This window comes from Bombina bombina, chromosome 6 (genome assembly GCF_027579735.1).
Source record: "Bombina bombina isolate aBomBom1 chromosome 6, aBomBom1.pri, whole genome shotgun sequence".
Taxonomy (NCBI): domain Eukaryota; kingdom Metazoa; phylum Chordata; class Amphibia; order Anura; family Bombinatoridae; genus Bombina; species Bombina bombina.
The window spans coordinates 318,736,055-318,755,479 of record NC_069504.1 but is presented as its reverse complement, the minus strand read 5'-3'; the positions used below and the strand labels follow the sequence as shown (position 1 = coordinate 318,755,479).

Genomic DNA, 19,425 nt, shown 5'->3' with positions numbered 1-19,425 from the left:
TCAACTTCCACTGTAGCTTAATTATGAAACAGGATGGCATTTATAACACTTGACTTTTGGGTTTTTGTCTCTTAATGCTGAAGTATAATTGTTGCAGAATTCCATGTAAGGGAATAGAGAGAATATATGAAATTGTGATATGATTTATTTTCTATTTCCTTCATAACTTAGTACAAATCAGTAGCAGTTCTTTTGTGGCTATAAATGTATATACTCTAGGTTACATTTATCACATTTGGCAAGCTCTGAAGACATTTAAAAAAAGAAAGTGGCACATAATGTGTGACAAGCATGTATATACTAAGTGTATGAACAAATAAAGATTGTGTGCCATAGTGACATAATGCCTGCAATCTAACCAATATCATAAAGATTTGTAGCACACAGTTTTTTATGCAAGTTTACCTCAAATAACAACTAAACACATACAATAATGCATAGATTTACAGTCTTACTGTAACAACCAGTTCATATGAAGAGTTCAGAAAGCCCCCGCACCTATTCAGAGGTCTTTTTCTTTGTTTCACTTCTCAGAATATGAAAAAGTTCCTAGTTAAAGGGACAGTAAACAAGTCTAAACATTTTTAAAAACATTTTTTTAAATACATTAACATGTTGTTTACTACAGCTGTTTTTCAATAGCCAAACTCCATACACCACCACTTGCCTTATTTTGAGGAGATAATGGTAGCCATTTTAATTATGTTAGCAAAAACTGCATTATTTTGACAGCTGAGGCTAATTGACTATGTATCAAGGTTAGCCCTGAGAAGTCTGCAGTGGGCATTTCCTGTTCTGAAAATATGCATTATGTAGGTAAATTACATAAAAAAATGGGACACAATAAAAAAAATGAAAGTATATTGTAAAGTTGTTGTGCAATGTACAGTTACACTTTTTATATTACTATCTCAAGAGGGAGAGATTATGTTTACTGTGCCTTTAAAAAGTGTAAAATCTGATTATTTTTTATTTGAGCACTTGCTAAAATAAGACAGTAGTTTCCTGTGGGATATCTGGGATATCATTATGCACTTTTCCTTCCAGTTGGGTATACATGAGTTTGCGTTAAACCAAGGATATTACTGTTCTAGTTGTACTTTAGCTTCATCTCAATGTGGTGATAACGGATTGGTTGTTACCCCTGAACATGCTCAGTAGGATCAGGTTCCTATTGATTGGTTTATCTGTAGTATAGATACCCTTGTTAAGGCAACATATGATTCTGATGCTCTATATTGTATGTAGGAGTAATTTACTGCAGGTAAGACCTCAAATTAATCTGAGGTTTAATATAATCACTGTGCTTTTAATTGACAATCTATGACTTTTTTCTTTTGTATTTACCCACAGGCACGTGTGATGGCTACAATTGGTGTAACCCGAGGACTTGGGGACCATGACCTGAAAGTGCACGATTCAAATATTTATATTAAACCATTTCTCTCTTCTATCCCAGAGGTATGTTTGGTATATAAATAGGAAATGCTTAGAGGGACATTAAACCAAATATTTTTCTTTTTTATGTTTCAGAGATAGAATATCATCTTTAAAAGGTTTCCAATTTACTTCTATTATTAAATGTGCTTTGTTCTCTTGTTATTCTTTGTTGAAGAGATATCTAGATAGGTAGCGTGCACATAGCTGAAGCACTAGATGACAGGAAGTAGTGCTGCCATCTAGTGCTCTTAGTAATGTACTAATGTACTAATGTAGCAAAACTGCTGCCATATAGTGCTGCAGACGTGCACTCTTCTAACCTTCCTAGCTAATTTTCTAATATTTCCCTCTCTACTGCCTATTTAAGCTTGTCGTCCTAACATAAGAAGAAAATGTCATTTCGGCATCACCAACAGAAAACCAGATTACGATTGACTCGTTAACAGTTATGAGCAAGCGAAAAGGAGTTTATTGCGGATGTTTGCGCGCATGGGGTTTGTCGCGTGTTGCAAGTTGAAAGTAAACGTGATTGCTTGAGTACAATTAAAGTTAACTAACGTCGGAATAGTGCGTCCTCAGAGCTCTGGTTAACTTTTTTGTACAGAAATATACATTACAAAGTATAGTTACGCTCATAATAACATGATCTAATTAAAATTATTTAAAAAAAATATTGCACAAAAAGTTAAAAGGGCTCAAAGATGTGATATCTCAGGTGTTAGAAGAAAAAGGCAAAGGACTTTAACATAGAAATACTTAAATATACATGTCTAAACATATATATGTATGTACAAATAAATGTATATAAGTGTGTACAGACCTGTATTTATATGTGTATATATGCATTTATAGACCTATATACACACGTATGAATACATATGTACACTTATATAGACTTATATAGAAGTGCATTGGAGCCCTTTGCAGTTAAGTAGCTGAAAACATGTAAAAACATATTTATGCAATATTCATATTTAAAGGGCCAGTAAACGTACCAAATAATGTTATATAATTCTGGTCTGGTAGCGGGAGCAGTTAGGATCAGTCTATATTGGGGCACCTTGTTAGTTGGTGACTTGCTAAGCAGAATACGGTCATATTGTGTTACTAAGATCCCAATTTTATTTTAAAAAGAATAGTTGTCCCTTGATGTTTTTTGCAGGCAATTTTTTGCAGCAGTTCAAAAACATAATTTATGTAAGAACTTACCTGATAAATTCATTTCTTTCATATTAGCAAGAGTCCATGAGCTAGTGACGTATGGGATATACATTCCTACCAGGAGGGGCAAAGTTTCCCAAACCTCAAAATGCCTATAAATACACCCCTCACCACACCCACAATTCAGTTTAACGAATAGCCAAGAAGTGGGGTGATAAAAAAGTGCGAAAGCATATAAAATAAGGAATTGGAATAATTGTGCTTTATACAAAATCATAACCACCACAAAAAAAGGGCGGGCCTCATGGACTCTTGCTAATATGAAAGAAATGAATTTATCAGGTAAGTTCTTACATAAATTATGTTTTCTTTCATGTAATTAGCAAGAGTCCATGAGCTAGTGACGTATGGGATAATGACTACCCAAGATGTGGATCTTTCCACACAAGAGTCACTAGAGAGGGAGGGATAAAATAAAGACAGCCAATTCCTGCTGAAAATAATCCACACCCAAAATAAAGTTTAATGAAAAACATAAGCAGAAGATTCAAACTGAAACCGCTGCCTGAAGTACTTTTCTACCAAAAACTGCTTCACAAGAAGAAAATACATCAAAATGGTAGAATTTAGTAAAAGTATGCAAAGAGGACCAAGTTGCTGCTTTGCAAATCTGATCAACCGAAGCTTCATTCCTAAACGCCCAGGAAGTAGAAACTGACCTAGTAGAATGAGCTGTAATTCTCTGAGGCGGAGTTTTACCCGACTCAACATAGGCAAGATGAATTAAAGATTTCAACCAAGATGCCAAAGAAATGGCAGAAGCTTTCTGGCCTTTTCTAGAACCGGAAAAGATAACAAATAGACTAGAAGTCTTTCGGAAAGATTTAGTAGCTTCAACATAATATTTCAAAGCTCTAACAACATCCAAAGAATGCAACGATTTCTCCTTAGAATTCTTAGGATTAGGACATAATGAAGGAACCACAATTTCTCTACTAATGTTGTTGGAATTCACAACTTTAGGTAAAAATTCAAAAGAAGTTCGCAACACCGCCTTATCCTGATGAAAAATCAGAAAAGGAGACTCACAAGAAAGAGCAGATAATTCAGAAACTCTTCTGGCAGAAGAGATGGCCAAAAGGAACAAAACCTTCCAAGAAAGTAATTTAATGTCCAATGAATGCATAGGTTCAAACGGAGGAGCTTGAAGAGCTCCCAGAACCAAATTCAAACTCCAAGGAGGAGAAATTGACTTAATGACAGGTTTTATATGAACCAAAGCTTGTACAAAACAATGAATATCAGGAAGAATAGCAATCTTTCTGTGAAAAAGAACAGAAAGAGCAGAGATTTGTCCTTTCAAGGAACTTGCAGACAAACCTTTATCTAAACCATCCTGAAGAAACTGTAAAATTCTCGGAATTCTAAAAGAATGCCAGGAAAAATGATGAGAAAGACACCAAGAAATATAAGTCTTCCAGACTCTATAATATATCTCTCTAGATACAGATTTACGAGCCTGTAACATAGTATTAATCACAGAGTCAGAGAAACCTCTTTGACCAAGAATCAAGCGTTCAATCTCCATACCTTTAAATTTAAGGATTTCAGATCCTGATGGAAAAAAGGACCTTGTGACAGAAGGTCTGGTCTTAACGGAAGAGTCCACGGTTGGCAAGAGGCCATCCGGACAAGATCCGCATACCAAAACCTGTGAGGCCATGCTGGAGCTACCAGCAGAACAAACGAGCATTCCTTCAGAATCTTGGAGATTACTCTTGGAAGAAGAACTAGAGGCGGAAAGATATAGGCAGGATGATACTTCCAAGGAAGTGATAATGCATCCACTGCCTCCGCCTGAGGATCCCGGGATCTGGACAGATACCTGGGAAGTTTCTTGTTTAGATGGGACGCCATCAGATCTATTTCTGGAAGTTCCCACATTTGAACAATCTGAAGAAATACCTCTGGGTGAAGAGACCATTCGCCCGGATGCAACGTTTGAGATAATCCGCTTCCCAATTGTCTATACCTGGGATATGAACCGCAGAGATTAGACAGGAGCTGGATTCCGCCCAAACCAAAATTCGAGATACTTCTTTCATAGCCAGAGGACTGTGAGTCCCTCCTTGATGATTGATGTATGCCACAGTTGTGACATTGTCTGTCTGAAAACAAATGAACGATTCTCTCTTCAGAAGAGGCCAAAACTGAAGAGCTCTGAAAATTGCACGGAGTTCCAAAATATTGATCGGTAATCTCACCTCCTGAGATTCCCAAACTCCTTGTGCCGTCAGAGATCCCCACACAGCTCCCCAACCTGTGAGACTTGCATCTGTTGAAATTACAGTCCAGGTCGGAAGCACAAAAGAAGCCCCCTGAATTAAACGATGGTGATCTGTCCACCATGTTAGAGAGTGTCGAACAATTGGTTTTAAAGATATTAATTGAGATATCTTTGTGTAATCCTTGCACCATTGATTCAGCATACAGAGCTGAAGAGGTCGCATGTGAAAACGAGCAAAGGGGATCGCGTCCGATGCAGCAGTCATAAGACCTAGAATTTCCATGCATAAGGCTACCGAAGGGAATGATTGTGACTGAAGGTTTCGACAAGCTGCAATCAATTTTAGACGTCTCTTGTCTGTTAAAGACAGAGTCATGGACACTGAATCCATCTGGAAACCCAGAAAGGTTACCCTTGTCTGAGGAATCAATGAACTTTTTGGTAAATTGATCCTCCAACCATGATCTTGAAGAAACAACACAAGTCGATTCGTATGAGATTCTGCTAAATGTAAAGACTGAGCAAGTACCAAGATATCGTCCAAATAAGGAAATACCACAATACCCTGTTCTCTGATTACAGATAGAAGGGCACCGAGAACCTTTGTAAAAATTCTTGGAGCTGTAGCTAGGCCAAACGGCAGAGCCACAAACTGGTAATGCTTGTCCAGAAAAGAGAATCTCAGGAACTGATAATGATCTGGATGAATCGGAATATGCAGATATGCATCCTGTAAATCTATTGTGGACATATAATTCCCTTGCTGAACAAAAGGCAAGATAGTCCTTACAGTTACCATCTTGAACGTTGGTATCCTTACATAACGATTCAATATTTTTAGATCCAGAACTGGTCTGAAGGAATTCTCCTTCTTTGGTACAATGAAGAGATTTGAATAAAACCCCATCCCCTGTTCCGGAACTGGAACTGGCATAATTACTCCAGTCAACTCTAGATCTGAAACACAATTCAGAAATGCTTGAGCTTTTACTGGATTTACTGGGACACGGGAAAGAAAAAATCTCTTTGCAGGAGGTCTCATCTTGAAACCAATTCTGTACCCTTCTGAAACAATGTTCTGAATCCAAAGATTGTGAACAGAATTGATCCAAATTTCTTTGAAAAAACGTAACCTGCCCCCTACCAGCTGAGCTGGAATGAGGGCCGCACCTTCATGTGGACTTAGAAGCAGGCTTTGCCTTTCTAGCTGGCTTGGATTTATTCCAGACTGGAGATGGATTCCAAACTGAAACTGCTCCTGAGGATGAAGGATCAGGCTTTTGTTCTTTGTTGAAGCGAAAGGAACGAAAACGATTATTAGCCCTGTTTTTACCTTTAGATTTTTTATCCTGTGGTAAAAAAGTTCCTTTCCCACCAGTAACAGTTGAAATAATAGAATCCAACTGAGAACCAAATAATTTGTTACCCTGGAAAGAAATAGAAAGTAGAGTAGATTTAGAAGCCATATCAGCATTCCAAGTCTTAAGCCATAAAGCTCTTCTAGCTAAAATAGCTAGAGACATAAACCTGACATCAACTCTGATAATATCAAAAATGGCATCACAGATAAAATTATTAGCATGCTGAAGAAGAATAATAATATCATGAGAATCATGATGTGTTACTTGTTGCGCTAAAGTTTCCAACCAAAAAGTTGAAGCTGCAGCAACATCAGCCAAAGATATAGCAGGTCTAAGAAGATTACCTGAACACAGATAAGCTTTTCTTAGAAAGGATTCAATTTTCCTATCTAAAGGATCCTTAAACGAAGTACCATCTGACGTAGGAATAGTGGTACGTTTAGCAAGGGTAGAAATAGCCCCATCAACTTTAGGGATTTTGTCCCAAAACTCTAATCTGTCAGACGGCACAGGATATAATTGCTTAAAACGTTTAGAAGGAGTAAATGAATTACCCAATTTATCCCATTCTTTGGAAATTACTGCAGAAATAGCATTAGGAACAGGAAAAACTTCTGGAATAACCACAGGAGATTTAAATACCTTATCCAAACGTTTAGAATTAGTATCAAGAGGACCAGAATCCTCTATTTCTAAAGCAATTAGTACTTCTTTAAGTAAAGAACGAATAAATTCCATTTTAAATAAATATGAAGATTTATCAGCATCAACCTCTGAGACAGAATCCTCTGAACCAGAAGAGTCATCAGAATCAGAATGATGATGTTCATTTAAAAATTCATCTGTAGGGAGAGAAGTTTTAAAAGATTTTTTACGTTTACTAGAAGGAGAAATAACAGACATAGCCTTCTTTATGGATTCAGAAACAACATCTCTTATGTTATCAGGAACATTCTGCACCTTAGATGTTGAAGGAACTGCAACAGGCAATGGTACTTTACTAAAGGAAATATTAACTGCATTAACAAGTTTGTCATGACAATCAATACAAACAACAGCCGGAGGAATAGCTACCAAAAGTTTACAGCAGATACACTTAGCTTTGGTAGATCCAGCACTAGACAGCGATTTTCCTGTAGTATCTTCTGACTCAGATGCAACGTGAGACATCTTGCAATATGTAAGAGAAAAAACAACATATAAAGCAAAATTGATCAAATTCCTTAAATGACAGTTTCAGGAATGGGAAAGAATGCCAAAGAACAAGCTTCTAGCAACCAGAAGCAATAAAAAATGAGACTTAAATAATGTGGAGACAAAAGCGACGCCCATATTTTTTAGCGCCAAATCAGACGCCCACATTATTTGGCGCCTAAATGCTTTTGGCGCCAAAAATGACGCCACATCCGGAACGCCGACATCTTTGGCGCAAAATAACGTCAAAAAATGACGCAACTTCCGGCGACACGTATGACGCCGGAAACGGAAAAGAATTTTTGCGCCAAAAAAGTCCGCGCCAAGAATGACGCAATAAAATGAAGCATTTTCAGCCCCCGCGAGCCTAACAGCCCACAGGGAAAAAAAGAGTCAAATTTTTGAAGGTAAGAAAAAAATGATTAATTCAAATGCATTATCCCAAATAGGAAACTGACTGTCTGAAAAATAAGGAAAGTTGAACATTCTGAGACAAGGCAAATAAATGTTTGAATACATATATTTAGAAATTTATAAACAAAGTGCCCAACCATAGCTTAGAGTGTCACAGAAAATAAGATTTACTTACCCCAGGACACTCATCTACATGTTTGTAGAAAGCCAAACCAGTACTGAAACGAGAATCAGCAGAGGTAATGGTATATATAAGAGTATATCGTCGATCTGAAAAGGGAGGTAAGAGATGAATCTCTATGACCGATAACAGAGAACCTATGAAATAGACCCCGTAGAAGGAGATCACTGCATTCAAATAGGCAATACTCTCTTCACATCCCTCTGACATTCACTGCACGCTGAGAGGAAAACCGTGCTCCAACTTGCTGCGGAGCGCATATCAACATAGAATCTAGCACAAACTTACTTCACCACCTCCATCGGAGGCAAAGTTTGTAAAACTGAATTGTGGGTGTGGTGAGGGGTGTATTTATAGGCATTTTGAGGTTTGGGAAACTTTGCCCCTCCTGGTAGGAATGTATATCCCATACGTCACTAGCTCATGGACTCTTGCTAATTACATGAAAGAAAAATATGTTGTACTTTTGAAAATGTGCGCTAATAACTTTTTGTTTGTGTTTTGACTAGGTCATATTGGCAGCACTCCCAAAGATGTGTATATAAACTTTTTGTAAGGCGTGCTAAACCAAATTTTGTATTAAATATATATAAATATGTGTGTTTGTATTTATAAATAAATAGAACTTTTTCTTCCATGTGAAGTACATTGGAATGTGAAATATTCATATTTTCGTGTCGAGTTAACGAACTTCAGAATATGCGTTCGGGTTTGCTGGCACGTAGGGTTTTAGGAATCCCACTTTTTTTGCTTCATTGTCTTCTATGCGGGAATACGTTATCACGGGCGATATTCTCACTTCGGCTTTTTATGTGCATTGGGGTAGCTCGTGAGCGAAAACCGTTTACTTTCAATTTATAATACGAGCAGGAGCTTTAAATACTACTACACTTAATCTGGCCCAGAATAGGTTAACAAAAACAACTAAAATATTGCATTGCTTTATCTGCCTTGCACTCCACCCAATCCCCTATCAGTTATTGGACAGCATTGCTCAACATTAATGCATTTCACTCTATCTCAAAGCAAGATTTATAAGCAAGCTGTACATTGTATAAGCCTTAAAGGGGTTTCTTTATATTACTGATAATATGCCACTTATTAAGCATGTATTCATTTTAACAGCAGCTTAATATATAACAAAATAGTCAAATAATTGATGAAGCACTGATATAAAAGCAAATGAACCTTTCTGTTGGTGCAAGGACAAAAGACTATAAGAAGTAATAAAAACAAGTTTATTGACCTCATTTTTCAAACCTTCAGCCATCAGTCCAGATGTTATGTCTTGCCAAACTATGTGCAAAATGTACTATGTTATTTAACAGTTTACAATATACAAAACCATTTAACGACATGCATTCAGTATGATTCAACTGAGGATATTTCATTTGCAGCTATGGTATCAGGTTACAATTTCTAATTTCTTCATTGAATGTGTACGTATCTTAAACACATGCCTGGACATCTGCTGACATTTCTCTCCTGTCTAGTGGGGAACTCCATAGGATCAATGAAGGCCAGAAACATGTCTGGCAGGGCACAAAGTAGAGGGTCTAGTTTAAAGATCCACACAAATCCACTTCACCTCAGATTGTTGCTTGTGTTGCACATTAGCAAAAAGGAGTTTTGATGATATTTTTGATGCTACCATCCAAATGTAATGTTGGTGGAAACAGGAAACAGATTACATAGAAGGCTCAGGAAAGAGTTGTTATATAAGAAAACTATCTGGACCCTCTATATTGAAAAAGGTACACATAATATGAGCAGCAATTGTAGCTTTATGGCAAAATTCATAAAGGAAAAATGCATGTGCTTGGGTGGAAATGGGTAAATGGATGTTAGGCCCAAAGCCATGGTAAGGATCAGGCTACAGTTACCAGGGATCAGGTTCTGGAGCTCATTAAGAATCAAGCTGTAGTGGCTGACAGGGCTAGTGGGCTTGTTATCCCTAGCAGAACTTCAGTGAAGACACAGGCCTTGCTAAAAAGCATTTGGCGTAGTGAGGCTGACAGTGCTGTACGCCCTCTCTGTGTTACATCTTCGTGGAGCTGTCTATATGTACGCTAGTATAGTGCTATTTTTGTATTATTCATTGGAAGTGACCCGTGCGGTGTCTTTTGCACCAAATCTAAATAGGAGGTTTTAAAAGGTCATCTATGTCTCCCATTCAGTGCTTGTTTATTTTGTATTGGGACCCTAGCAATCTTGTTCCTCTTCTGTCTCTCTAGCTTTGACCATGAGGAGTACTTTGGATTCTATGTTTAAAGGGACATTCCAGCCCAAATTGGAATCCACATGGATGTATTTCAGTTTTGAATAGAATCATTTTTGTGATATACACGTATTAGCAAAAATGCTTCCAATAAAAGCTATAACTGTTTAAAACGTGTATGTAAGTATGCACTGTGCACCAGAATTTTAAACATAGCACTTGCTCAGAAAGCCTAAGGGGATTGTACCATCTGGTAATGACTCAATTTGTTAATTTCTGACATGATACAAGCCCCACTGACTATCTGAGCAGCTGTGGTATTTAAAATGCTGGTGCACTGAGAATATCTAGCTATGCTCCACATGCACTTGCAGAAAAAAATGCTAACACTGAAACAGTGCTAACTTTTACTAGAAGCGTGTTTGCTAATACGTGTATATTTATATTCAAAGATGTAATTCATCTATGTGCATTTAAATTTTGACTGGAATGTCCCTTTAACTCTGCATTGTTACCCGAGGACTGACCTACTGGCTAAAGTTCTTTGGAACTATACCCTGGTTAATGAGTTTATTTCCTACTGTTATGACACACGGCTACTGACAGATTACCTGGTTCTGACTTCTGGATTTCTTATTGACTTCTCTTCTGATCTACCTAAGTTTATCTATGTGCTCTACATCTTGCTCAGAGTAATCTCCAGCTTTACTCTAATTGGTGTCAACACATCTCCTACTTCAGTGGTCCCAGTGATCAACTCAGGTAATTGTTTAATTACCTTAGAATGGAAGATTTTAGCCACCATAGATCTGTTCACATCACTATAATTAACTAGATGATGACTATATATAATATAGGGCCCATGCACTACAGAAAAAAATATTTAATTGATAAAACATCTGATTCAAAAGTGGCAATGCAGTTAATCATAACTAATGGTTGTATGTTCAAATGGCTGTTTATGGAAAAAGTATTACATGACCTATGCATATAAATCACCTTACTTCTTGGGCTTCAGTTCTTTGTGTAACAAAGGTATAGGAGAGATAAGGGACAATAGAATATATGTTCCCAGGTGCAACCTTTTAATGGACCAACAAAATCAAGTTTTTTTATTATTATTTCATTAGCTAAAGAAGAGACCTGTGAGGTCTTGAAAGTTTATGAAAAAAATAATTTTTATTTTCTTGGTCCACTAAAAGGTATCACAATCTACTAAAGGAACCTAGAGCTGCGGAATCTGTTGCCGCTCTACAAATAACTGATAATAATAATAAGAAGAAAGAAACCTCCTCTGTGGGACCAATACAGCAACAGCCATTTTTCTTTTCCCAGGTGCAAGCACATTGATACCTACAATCATCCCAGAGGCAGAACTTTTTTTTCACTTTCTGCGATGAGATTTTTGTTAGCAAAACAAATCCTGCAGGTTATTGTTTACAAAAATTACATTTAAAATTAGGCAGTACATTAAAGCAGCAGTTCAGGTGCAATGTGTTGGTTAACTGGAGAATAAAGCATTTTTTTTAAGTTTTATAATATATTGCAGCAGTTGAAAATTGGATTGCAAATTAATACATTTGTTTCCTTTCCACTTGGTCTAACATAGAAATGTAGTAATAAAAAAAGGTGCATTGCACATTAGAATGTCTTAGACTCAGAAAAAAGAGCATTGCAGACTGGAAAAGGCTAGGGGGCGGATTTGAAAAAATCTGAGAGCCATTTAACAATCAATGTGCCACTGCTTTGCAGCTCTACTGCATATTTTACTGTTTACTTCAAACAGCACTTTGCTGTGAATGTGCTGTGTTAAGTAAAACTTACAGTGCAGCCAGAGCAAAGCTCTGTTTGAAGAAAACAGTCTGATGTGGAGCAGCACTGCAAAGTTAAAGCAATAACAGTTCCTGCATGTGTTCTGTTCTTTCTGCAGACATGATGCATTTTCTGCGATGACATCTCAGATCACTGCATGTTCTGCCTTGGGGACAATCATTATGAATTATTATAGACAATACTAAACCTGATATATTGCACTTATATGGAAATTTCTATGCTATCTAGCATTCGAACATAATCTGTTGTCAAATTTTAGAAGTCAAGAAAGATATATAACTTGTTTTTTTCCTCTTCTCCTCCTCTCTCTCCTACCCATCCACATATCCTTGGGCAATTTGTTATATACAGTGTTGCGCCTTCCAATTTGGGTTTTATTCCATCTTTCTACTTAGCGATAAGATATCCTGCAAACTTAGCTTCAAAAATAAACATAGTTAGAAGATAAAGGTTATCTCATGGAATGTGGGAGGAATTCACTCCCCCATTAAAAGGAAAGCGGTGATAAACTTTCTAAGTAAGAAGGCACTGGACATCATTTGTCTACAGGAGACCCATCTCTCCGATGTCGAACATAACAAACTTAAGATACGTGGGTTTTCGCAAACATTTTTCGCTTCATATAGGAAAGCAGCCAGAGGGGTGATGATCTTGATCCATAAAAACCTTGGACAAGAAATCATTAAAGTAGTGAGAGATAGAGAGGCCAGGTATATAATGGTCAGAATGAAGATTCAAAATCAATTCTTCTTAATAGTTAACTTGTATGGCCCTAATAGTCCCGATGTTGCATTCTGGACCCGGTTAATTAAGAATATCTTGAAGTTTGCAAAAGATAACATAATTATAACAGGGGATTTTAATATTACCCCTAACTCGAGCATTGATAGAACTAGAATGGGCCTAAGCAGGAAAAAAGGGAATTATACAAGAACCCATCATAAATATGAAGAAAAAATCTTTAGTTTATTGACCCAATCAACTAATCTTATAGACATTTGGAGAACTATGAACCCTAATTCTCGGGAGTTTACATGCCATTCTAAATCCCATAATACCATGTCTAGACTAGATCTATACCTAGTATCAGAAATCTTGGCTCCTAGAATCTCTAAATGTGAAATTCTGGACTTCACTCTTTCCGACCATGCCCCTGTAATATTACAAATTCAAGTTAAGAAATCCTATACATCTAACTCTTTTTTTTTCCCAGTCTATTTAGCCAACTCAGATAAATTTAAGTCCTTTTTGGAAAAGGCCTGGGAAGATTACTGCTCTTTTAATGCTCACAGTAGAAATAATACACTTATTTTCTGGGAAACGGCTAAAGTATATCTAAAAGCAGAGATAATATCATATATGGCGAGATTAAAAAAGAAGCAAGTTTCTAGATACCATGATCTATCTAATAAACTTAAAGAGGCTTACGCTAGTTATATGCAGAACCCAACTATAGTAAACAGAGAAATTTACTTCTCTAATAAAAAAAATAGGGATCATTTTCTATTACAACAAGCCCAAGAATCAATACAAATCAAAGCAGCCAAATTTAAAAGATATGGCAATAAAGCAGGCAAATTCTTAGCATCCATCTTTAAAACACAAACTCAGAGAAAGCCTATTGTGGCTATTAGAAAAGATAAGAGTATCACCTCAGATCAGGAACAAATGGCTCTCTTATTCCGCAATTTTTTCACAGACCTTTATGCTTCACAACAACCACAAGCAGAAGACATTGATCGATTTTTAGATTCTATTAAGATACCATTGATATCAGGAACAGACTTGGAAGCTCTAGATAAGCCTATAAGTGACCAGGAGATAGTAAGGGTCATTAAATCATTAGCTAGAGGAAAATCTCCTGGCCCAGACAACCTGCCCTTGGAGTTTTATATGGTACTATTAGAAAAAATTACTCCAGTCCTTAAGGACCTATACAAAGGGTACTTTGAAGAAAACATCAGGGTATCGGAAGATTTTAAGAGAGCAAACATCGTACTAATCCCTAAACCTAATAAGGATCCCCTAGATCTTACAGCCTACAGACCGATATCCCTGCTGAATCTTGATTATAAGATTATGATGAAGATTTTGGCAGAAAGATTGAAGCTAATTGCACCTAAAATTATACACGAGGATCAGGTGGGATTTGTGAGTGGAAGATCATCTGAGAAAAGTATTAGAAAGATACTCCATGCTATCTCTCAGTACAGTGACGGGGATTCTGCTCTGCCGGAGGCCTTCCTGCTATCTTTGGATGCAGAGAAGGCCTTCGACAGAGTGGAATGGCCATTTATGTTCAAAGTTATGGCTAAATACGGATTTGGAAGTAAGTTCTGTACCTTTATTAGAAACATCTATTCAGATGCAAAGGCATCAATTATGATCAATAATGAGTTAACTCAATCTTTTACACTTTCTAGAGGCACGAGACAGGGGTGTCCTCTTTCACCCCTACTTTTCAATTTAGTTCTGGAGCCACTGGCAATCAAATTAAGGGAACTTCTCACAGGAATTAACATAGGCAAGGAAGTGCTAAGAATATCCCTATTTGCCGATGATTTACTTTTGTATGTCAGTAATCCAAAAGATACCATGGACATGGTCTTAGAACTTTTAAAGGATTATGGCAATGTCTCAGGGTACAAAACTAATTTGGCAAAATCAAAGGCAATTTGCTTGAAAAGGAGTAATAAACAGCAAACCTTTGAATTTATTGAATCTAATGCCTTGGAATATCTAGGCTTGAAACTCTCTGTTAACCCAGATGACTGGTATTGCGACAATATTCTTTCAGTCCTCCAAGAAACCATGATGAAATTAAGAAGTTGGGCAGCGTTACCGGTTTCAATCTCGGGTAAAGTTAATCTCTATAAAATGTTCATAGTCCCAAAAATTTTATACCCATGTAGAATGCTTCCCTTGCTTATAAAAAAAATGGACCTATGGCGCTTCAATCGGGCACTGAGATATTTTCTTTGGAGTGGGAGAAAACCTAGAATAAAACTGGAGATACTATACCAACCATATTTGGGAGGGGGGCTATCACTTCCAAACCTGGAATGGTACAATTTAGCAACATTAATAAGATTTCCAATTGAATGGCTCTTTCAATCATTTAAACTATCTAATAAGTACTTAGAAGAACACATATGTGCTCCCTATTCTATGGGCTTTATATTACATGCAACAAATAAGATTTTGGGCAATACAATTGCTAACCACCCCTTATTGAAGGATATCTTAAAAGCATGGAGGAATACCATGAAGTTGCTTGGACATCCCACAGCGGTCTCTAAATGGCTACCTATTCAAGGAAATTGGCACTTTCCACTAGGTAACTCAGCTAACCCTTTTAGTCTATGGTCACCTTCCAAAGCTCTCTCGATTGCAGAGTTCTATGATTTTAAGACTAGAAAATTTCATAAATTTACAGAATTTCAAAATAACTTTCCGGCAGCACAGAAGAAACATATGTTCTACTTTTTGCAAGCCACAGATTATATACGAAAGTTACTGTATCTGTTTCCTCAGACTTTCCAAGACCACCCATTAATGGATCATCTTAAAATGGAAAAGTGTTCCGTGACTTCTATATATAAAATTTTAAGATCAGCAGAGACGGAAAAATATATAGAACGGGCGAAGGCATATTGGGGAAAGATAGTAAGCTTGATAGACCCTATAGATCAACTAGAGAACAGTTTAAAGACTGCGCTAGCTATCTCCCCTTCAACTTATCTAAGAGAAACGCAGTTTAAGATTATCAATAGAGACTACCTCACCCCACGGCGGGTAGCTAAGTGGAATTGTAATGTTAAAATTTTTTTGTATCAAGTGCCATTTAAACGATCCAGATCTGGGTCACCTACTGTGGGAATGCCCGAAAGTAAACCAATTTTGGCATAAGGTAGCCTATCTTCTTTCCCAAATGATAAATATTGAAGTGAGACTTTCAATAAATTCTATAATATTATTGAACCCCTGTATTTCATGGGGGAATAAAAAGAGATTCATTCTAACTGCGATACTTAACCTCAGAAAACATAATTTATGCTTACCTGATAAATTCCTTTCTTCTGTAGTGTGATCAGTCCACGGGTCATCATTACTTGTGGGATATTATCTGCTCCCCTACAGGAAGTGCAAGAGGATTCACCCAGCAGAGCTGCTATATAGCTCCTCCCCTCTACGTCACCTCCAGTCATTCGACCAAGGACCAACGAGAAAGGAGAAGCCAAGGGTGTAGTGGTGACTGGAGTATAATTTAAAAAATATTTACCTGCCTTAAAAAACAGGGCGGGCCGTGGACTGATCACACTACAGAAGAAAGGAATTTATCAGGTAAGCATAAATTATGTTTTCTTCTGTTAAGTGTGATCAGTCCACGGGTCATCATTACTTGTGGGATACCAATACCAAAGCAAAAGTACACGGATGACGGGAGGGATAGGCAGGCTCTTTATACAGAAGGAACCACTGCCTGAAGAGCCTTTCTCCCAAAAATAGCCTCCGAGGAAGCAAAAGTGTCAAATCTGTAAAATTTGGAAAAAGTATGAAGCGAAGACCAAGTTGCAGCCTTGCAAATCTGTTCAACAGAGGCCTCATTCTTAAAGGCCCAAGTGGAAGCCACAGCTCTAGTGGAATGAGCTGTAATTCTTTCAGGAGGCTGCTGTCCAGCAGTCTCATAAGCTAAACGAATTATGCTACGAAGCCAAAAAGAGAGAGAGGTAGCAGAAGCTTTTTGACCTCTCCTCTGACCAGAGTAAACGACAAACAGGGAAGACGTTTGTCGAAAATCTTTAGTTGCCTGTAAATAAAATTTAAGGGCACGAACTACATCCAGATTGTGCAAAAGACGTTCCTTCCTCGAAGAAGGATTTGGGCACAAGGATGGAACAACAATCTCCTGATTGATATTGCTGTTAGTGACTACCTTAGGTAAGAACCCAGGTTTAGTACGCAGAACTACCTTATCCGAGTGAAAAATCAAATAAGGAGAATCACAATGTAAGGCTGATAACTCAGAGACTCTTCGAGCCGAGGAAATAGCCATTAAAAATAGAACTTTCCAAGATAACAACTTTATAACAATGGAATGAAGGGGTTCAAACGGAACACCCTGTAAAGACGTTAAGAACAAGGTTTAAACTCCATGGTGGAGCCACAGCTTTAAACACAGGTTTAATCCTGGCCAAAGCCTGACAAAAAGCCTGAACGTCTGGAACTTCTGACAGACGCTTGTGTAACAGAATGGACAGAGCTGAGATCTGTCCCTTTAAGGAACTAGCGGATAACCCTTTTTCTAAACCTTCTTGTAGAAAAGACAATATCCTAGGAATCCTAACCTTACTCCAAGAGTAACCTTTGGATTCGCACCAATATAGGTATTTACGCCATATTTTATGGTAAATCTTTCTGGTAACAGGCTTCCTAGCCTGTATTAAGGTATCAATAACTGACTCAGAAAAACCACGCTTTGATAAGATCAAGCGTTCAATTTCCAAGCAGTCAGCTTCAGAGAAGTTAGATTTTGATGTTTGAAAGGACCCTGAATCAGAAGGTCCTGTTTCAGAGGTAACGACCAAGGTGGACAGAATGACATGTCCACCAGATCTGTATACCAAGTCCTGCGAGGCCATGCAGGCGCTATTAGAATCACTGATGCTTTCTCCTGTTTGATTCTGGCAATCAATCGAGGAAGCATCGGGAAAGGTGGAAACACATAAGCCATCCTGAAGGTCCATGGTGCTGTCAAGGCATCTATCAGGACCGCTCCCGGATCCCTGGATCTGGACCCGTAGCGCGGAAGCTTGGCGTTCTGTCGAGACGCCATGAGATCTATCTCTGGTTTGCCCCAACGTCGAAGTATTTGGGCAAAGACCTCTGGATGAAGTTCCCACTCCCCCGGATGAAAAGTCTGACGACTTAAGAAATCCGCCTCCCAGTTCTCCACTCCCGGGATGTGGATTGCAGACAGGTGGCAAGAGTGAGACTCTGCCCAGCGAATTATCTTCGATACTTCCATCATTGCTAGGGAGCTTCTTGTCCCTCCCTGATGGTTGATATAAGCTACAGTCGTGATGTTGTCCGACCGGAACCTGATGAACCCCCGAGTTGTTAACTGGGGTCAAGCCAGAAGAGCATTGAGGACTGCTCTCAATTCCAGAATGTTTATTGGAAGAAGACTCTCCTCCTGATTCCATAGTCCCTGAGCCTTCAGAGAATTCCAGACAGCGCCCCAACCTAGTAGGCTGGCGTCTGTTGTTACAATTGACCAGTCTGGCCTGCTGAATGGCATTCCCCTGGCCAGATGTGGCCGATAAAGCCACCATAGAAGAGAATTTCTGGTCTCTTGATTCAGATTTAGAGTGGGGGACAAATCTGAGTAATCCCCATTCCACTGACTTAGCATGCACAGTTGCAGTGGTCTGAGATATAGGCGTGCAAAAGGAACTATGTCCATTGCTGCTACCATTAGTCCGATTACCTCCATGCATTGAGCTACTGATGGGTGTTGAATAGAATGAAGGACACGGCATGCACTTTGAAGTTTTGTTAACCTGTCCTCTGTTAGGTAAATCTTCATTTGTACAGAATCTATCAGAGTCCCCAGGAAGGGAACTCTTGTGAGTGGAAAGAGAGAACTTCTCTTTTCGTTCACTTTCCATCCATGCGACCTTAGAAATGCCAGTACTATCTCTGTATGAGATTTGGCAGTTTGAAGGCTTGAAGCTTGTATCAGTATGTCGTCTAAGTACGGAGCTACTGAAATTCCTCGCGGTCTTAGTACCGCCAGAAGAGTGCCCAGAACCTTTGTGAAGATTCTTGGAGCCGTAGCCAGTCCGAATGGAAGAGCTACAAACTGGTAATGCCTGTCAAAAAGGCAAACCTTAGATACCGGTAATGGCTTTTGTGAATCGGTATGTGAAGGTAAGCATCCTTTAAATCCACTGTGGTCATGTACTGACCCTCTTGGATCATGGGCAAAAATGTTCGAATAGTTTCCATCTTGAACGATGGAACTCTTAGGAATTTGTTTAGGATCTTTAAATCCAAGATTGGCCTGAAGGTTCCCTCTTTTTTGGGAACTACAAACAGATTTGAGTAAAACCCTTGTCCTAGTTCCAACCGCGGAACTGGATGGATCACTCCCATTAATAAAAGATCTTGTACGCGGTGTAGAAACGCTTCCTTCTTTGTTAGGTTTGTTGACAACCTTGACAGATGAAATCTCCCTCTTGGGGGAGAGGATTTGAAGTCCAGAAGGTATCCCTGAGATATGATCTCTAACGCCCAGGGATCCTGAACATCTCTTGCCCAAGTCTGGGCGAAG

The 19,425-nt window shown here is 38.3% G+C and overlaps 1 protein-coding gene across 1 annotated transcript in view; it reads left to right on the top strand.

Moving 5' to 3' along the window:
* PPM1H (protein phosphatase, Mg2+/Mn2+ dependent 1H) overlaps positions 1 to 19,425 on the top strand; it is a 683,070-nt gene that overhangs the window by 620,046 nt on the left and 43,599 nt on the right. The window contains exon 8 of the mRNA XM_053716939.1: positions 1,354 to 1,461. Within this exon, the coding sequence (XP_053572914.1) occupies positions 1,354 to 1,461 (108 nt within the window). The remainder of the gene's footprint in view (positions 1 to 1,353; positions 1,462 to 19,425) is intronic.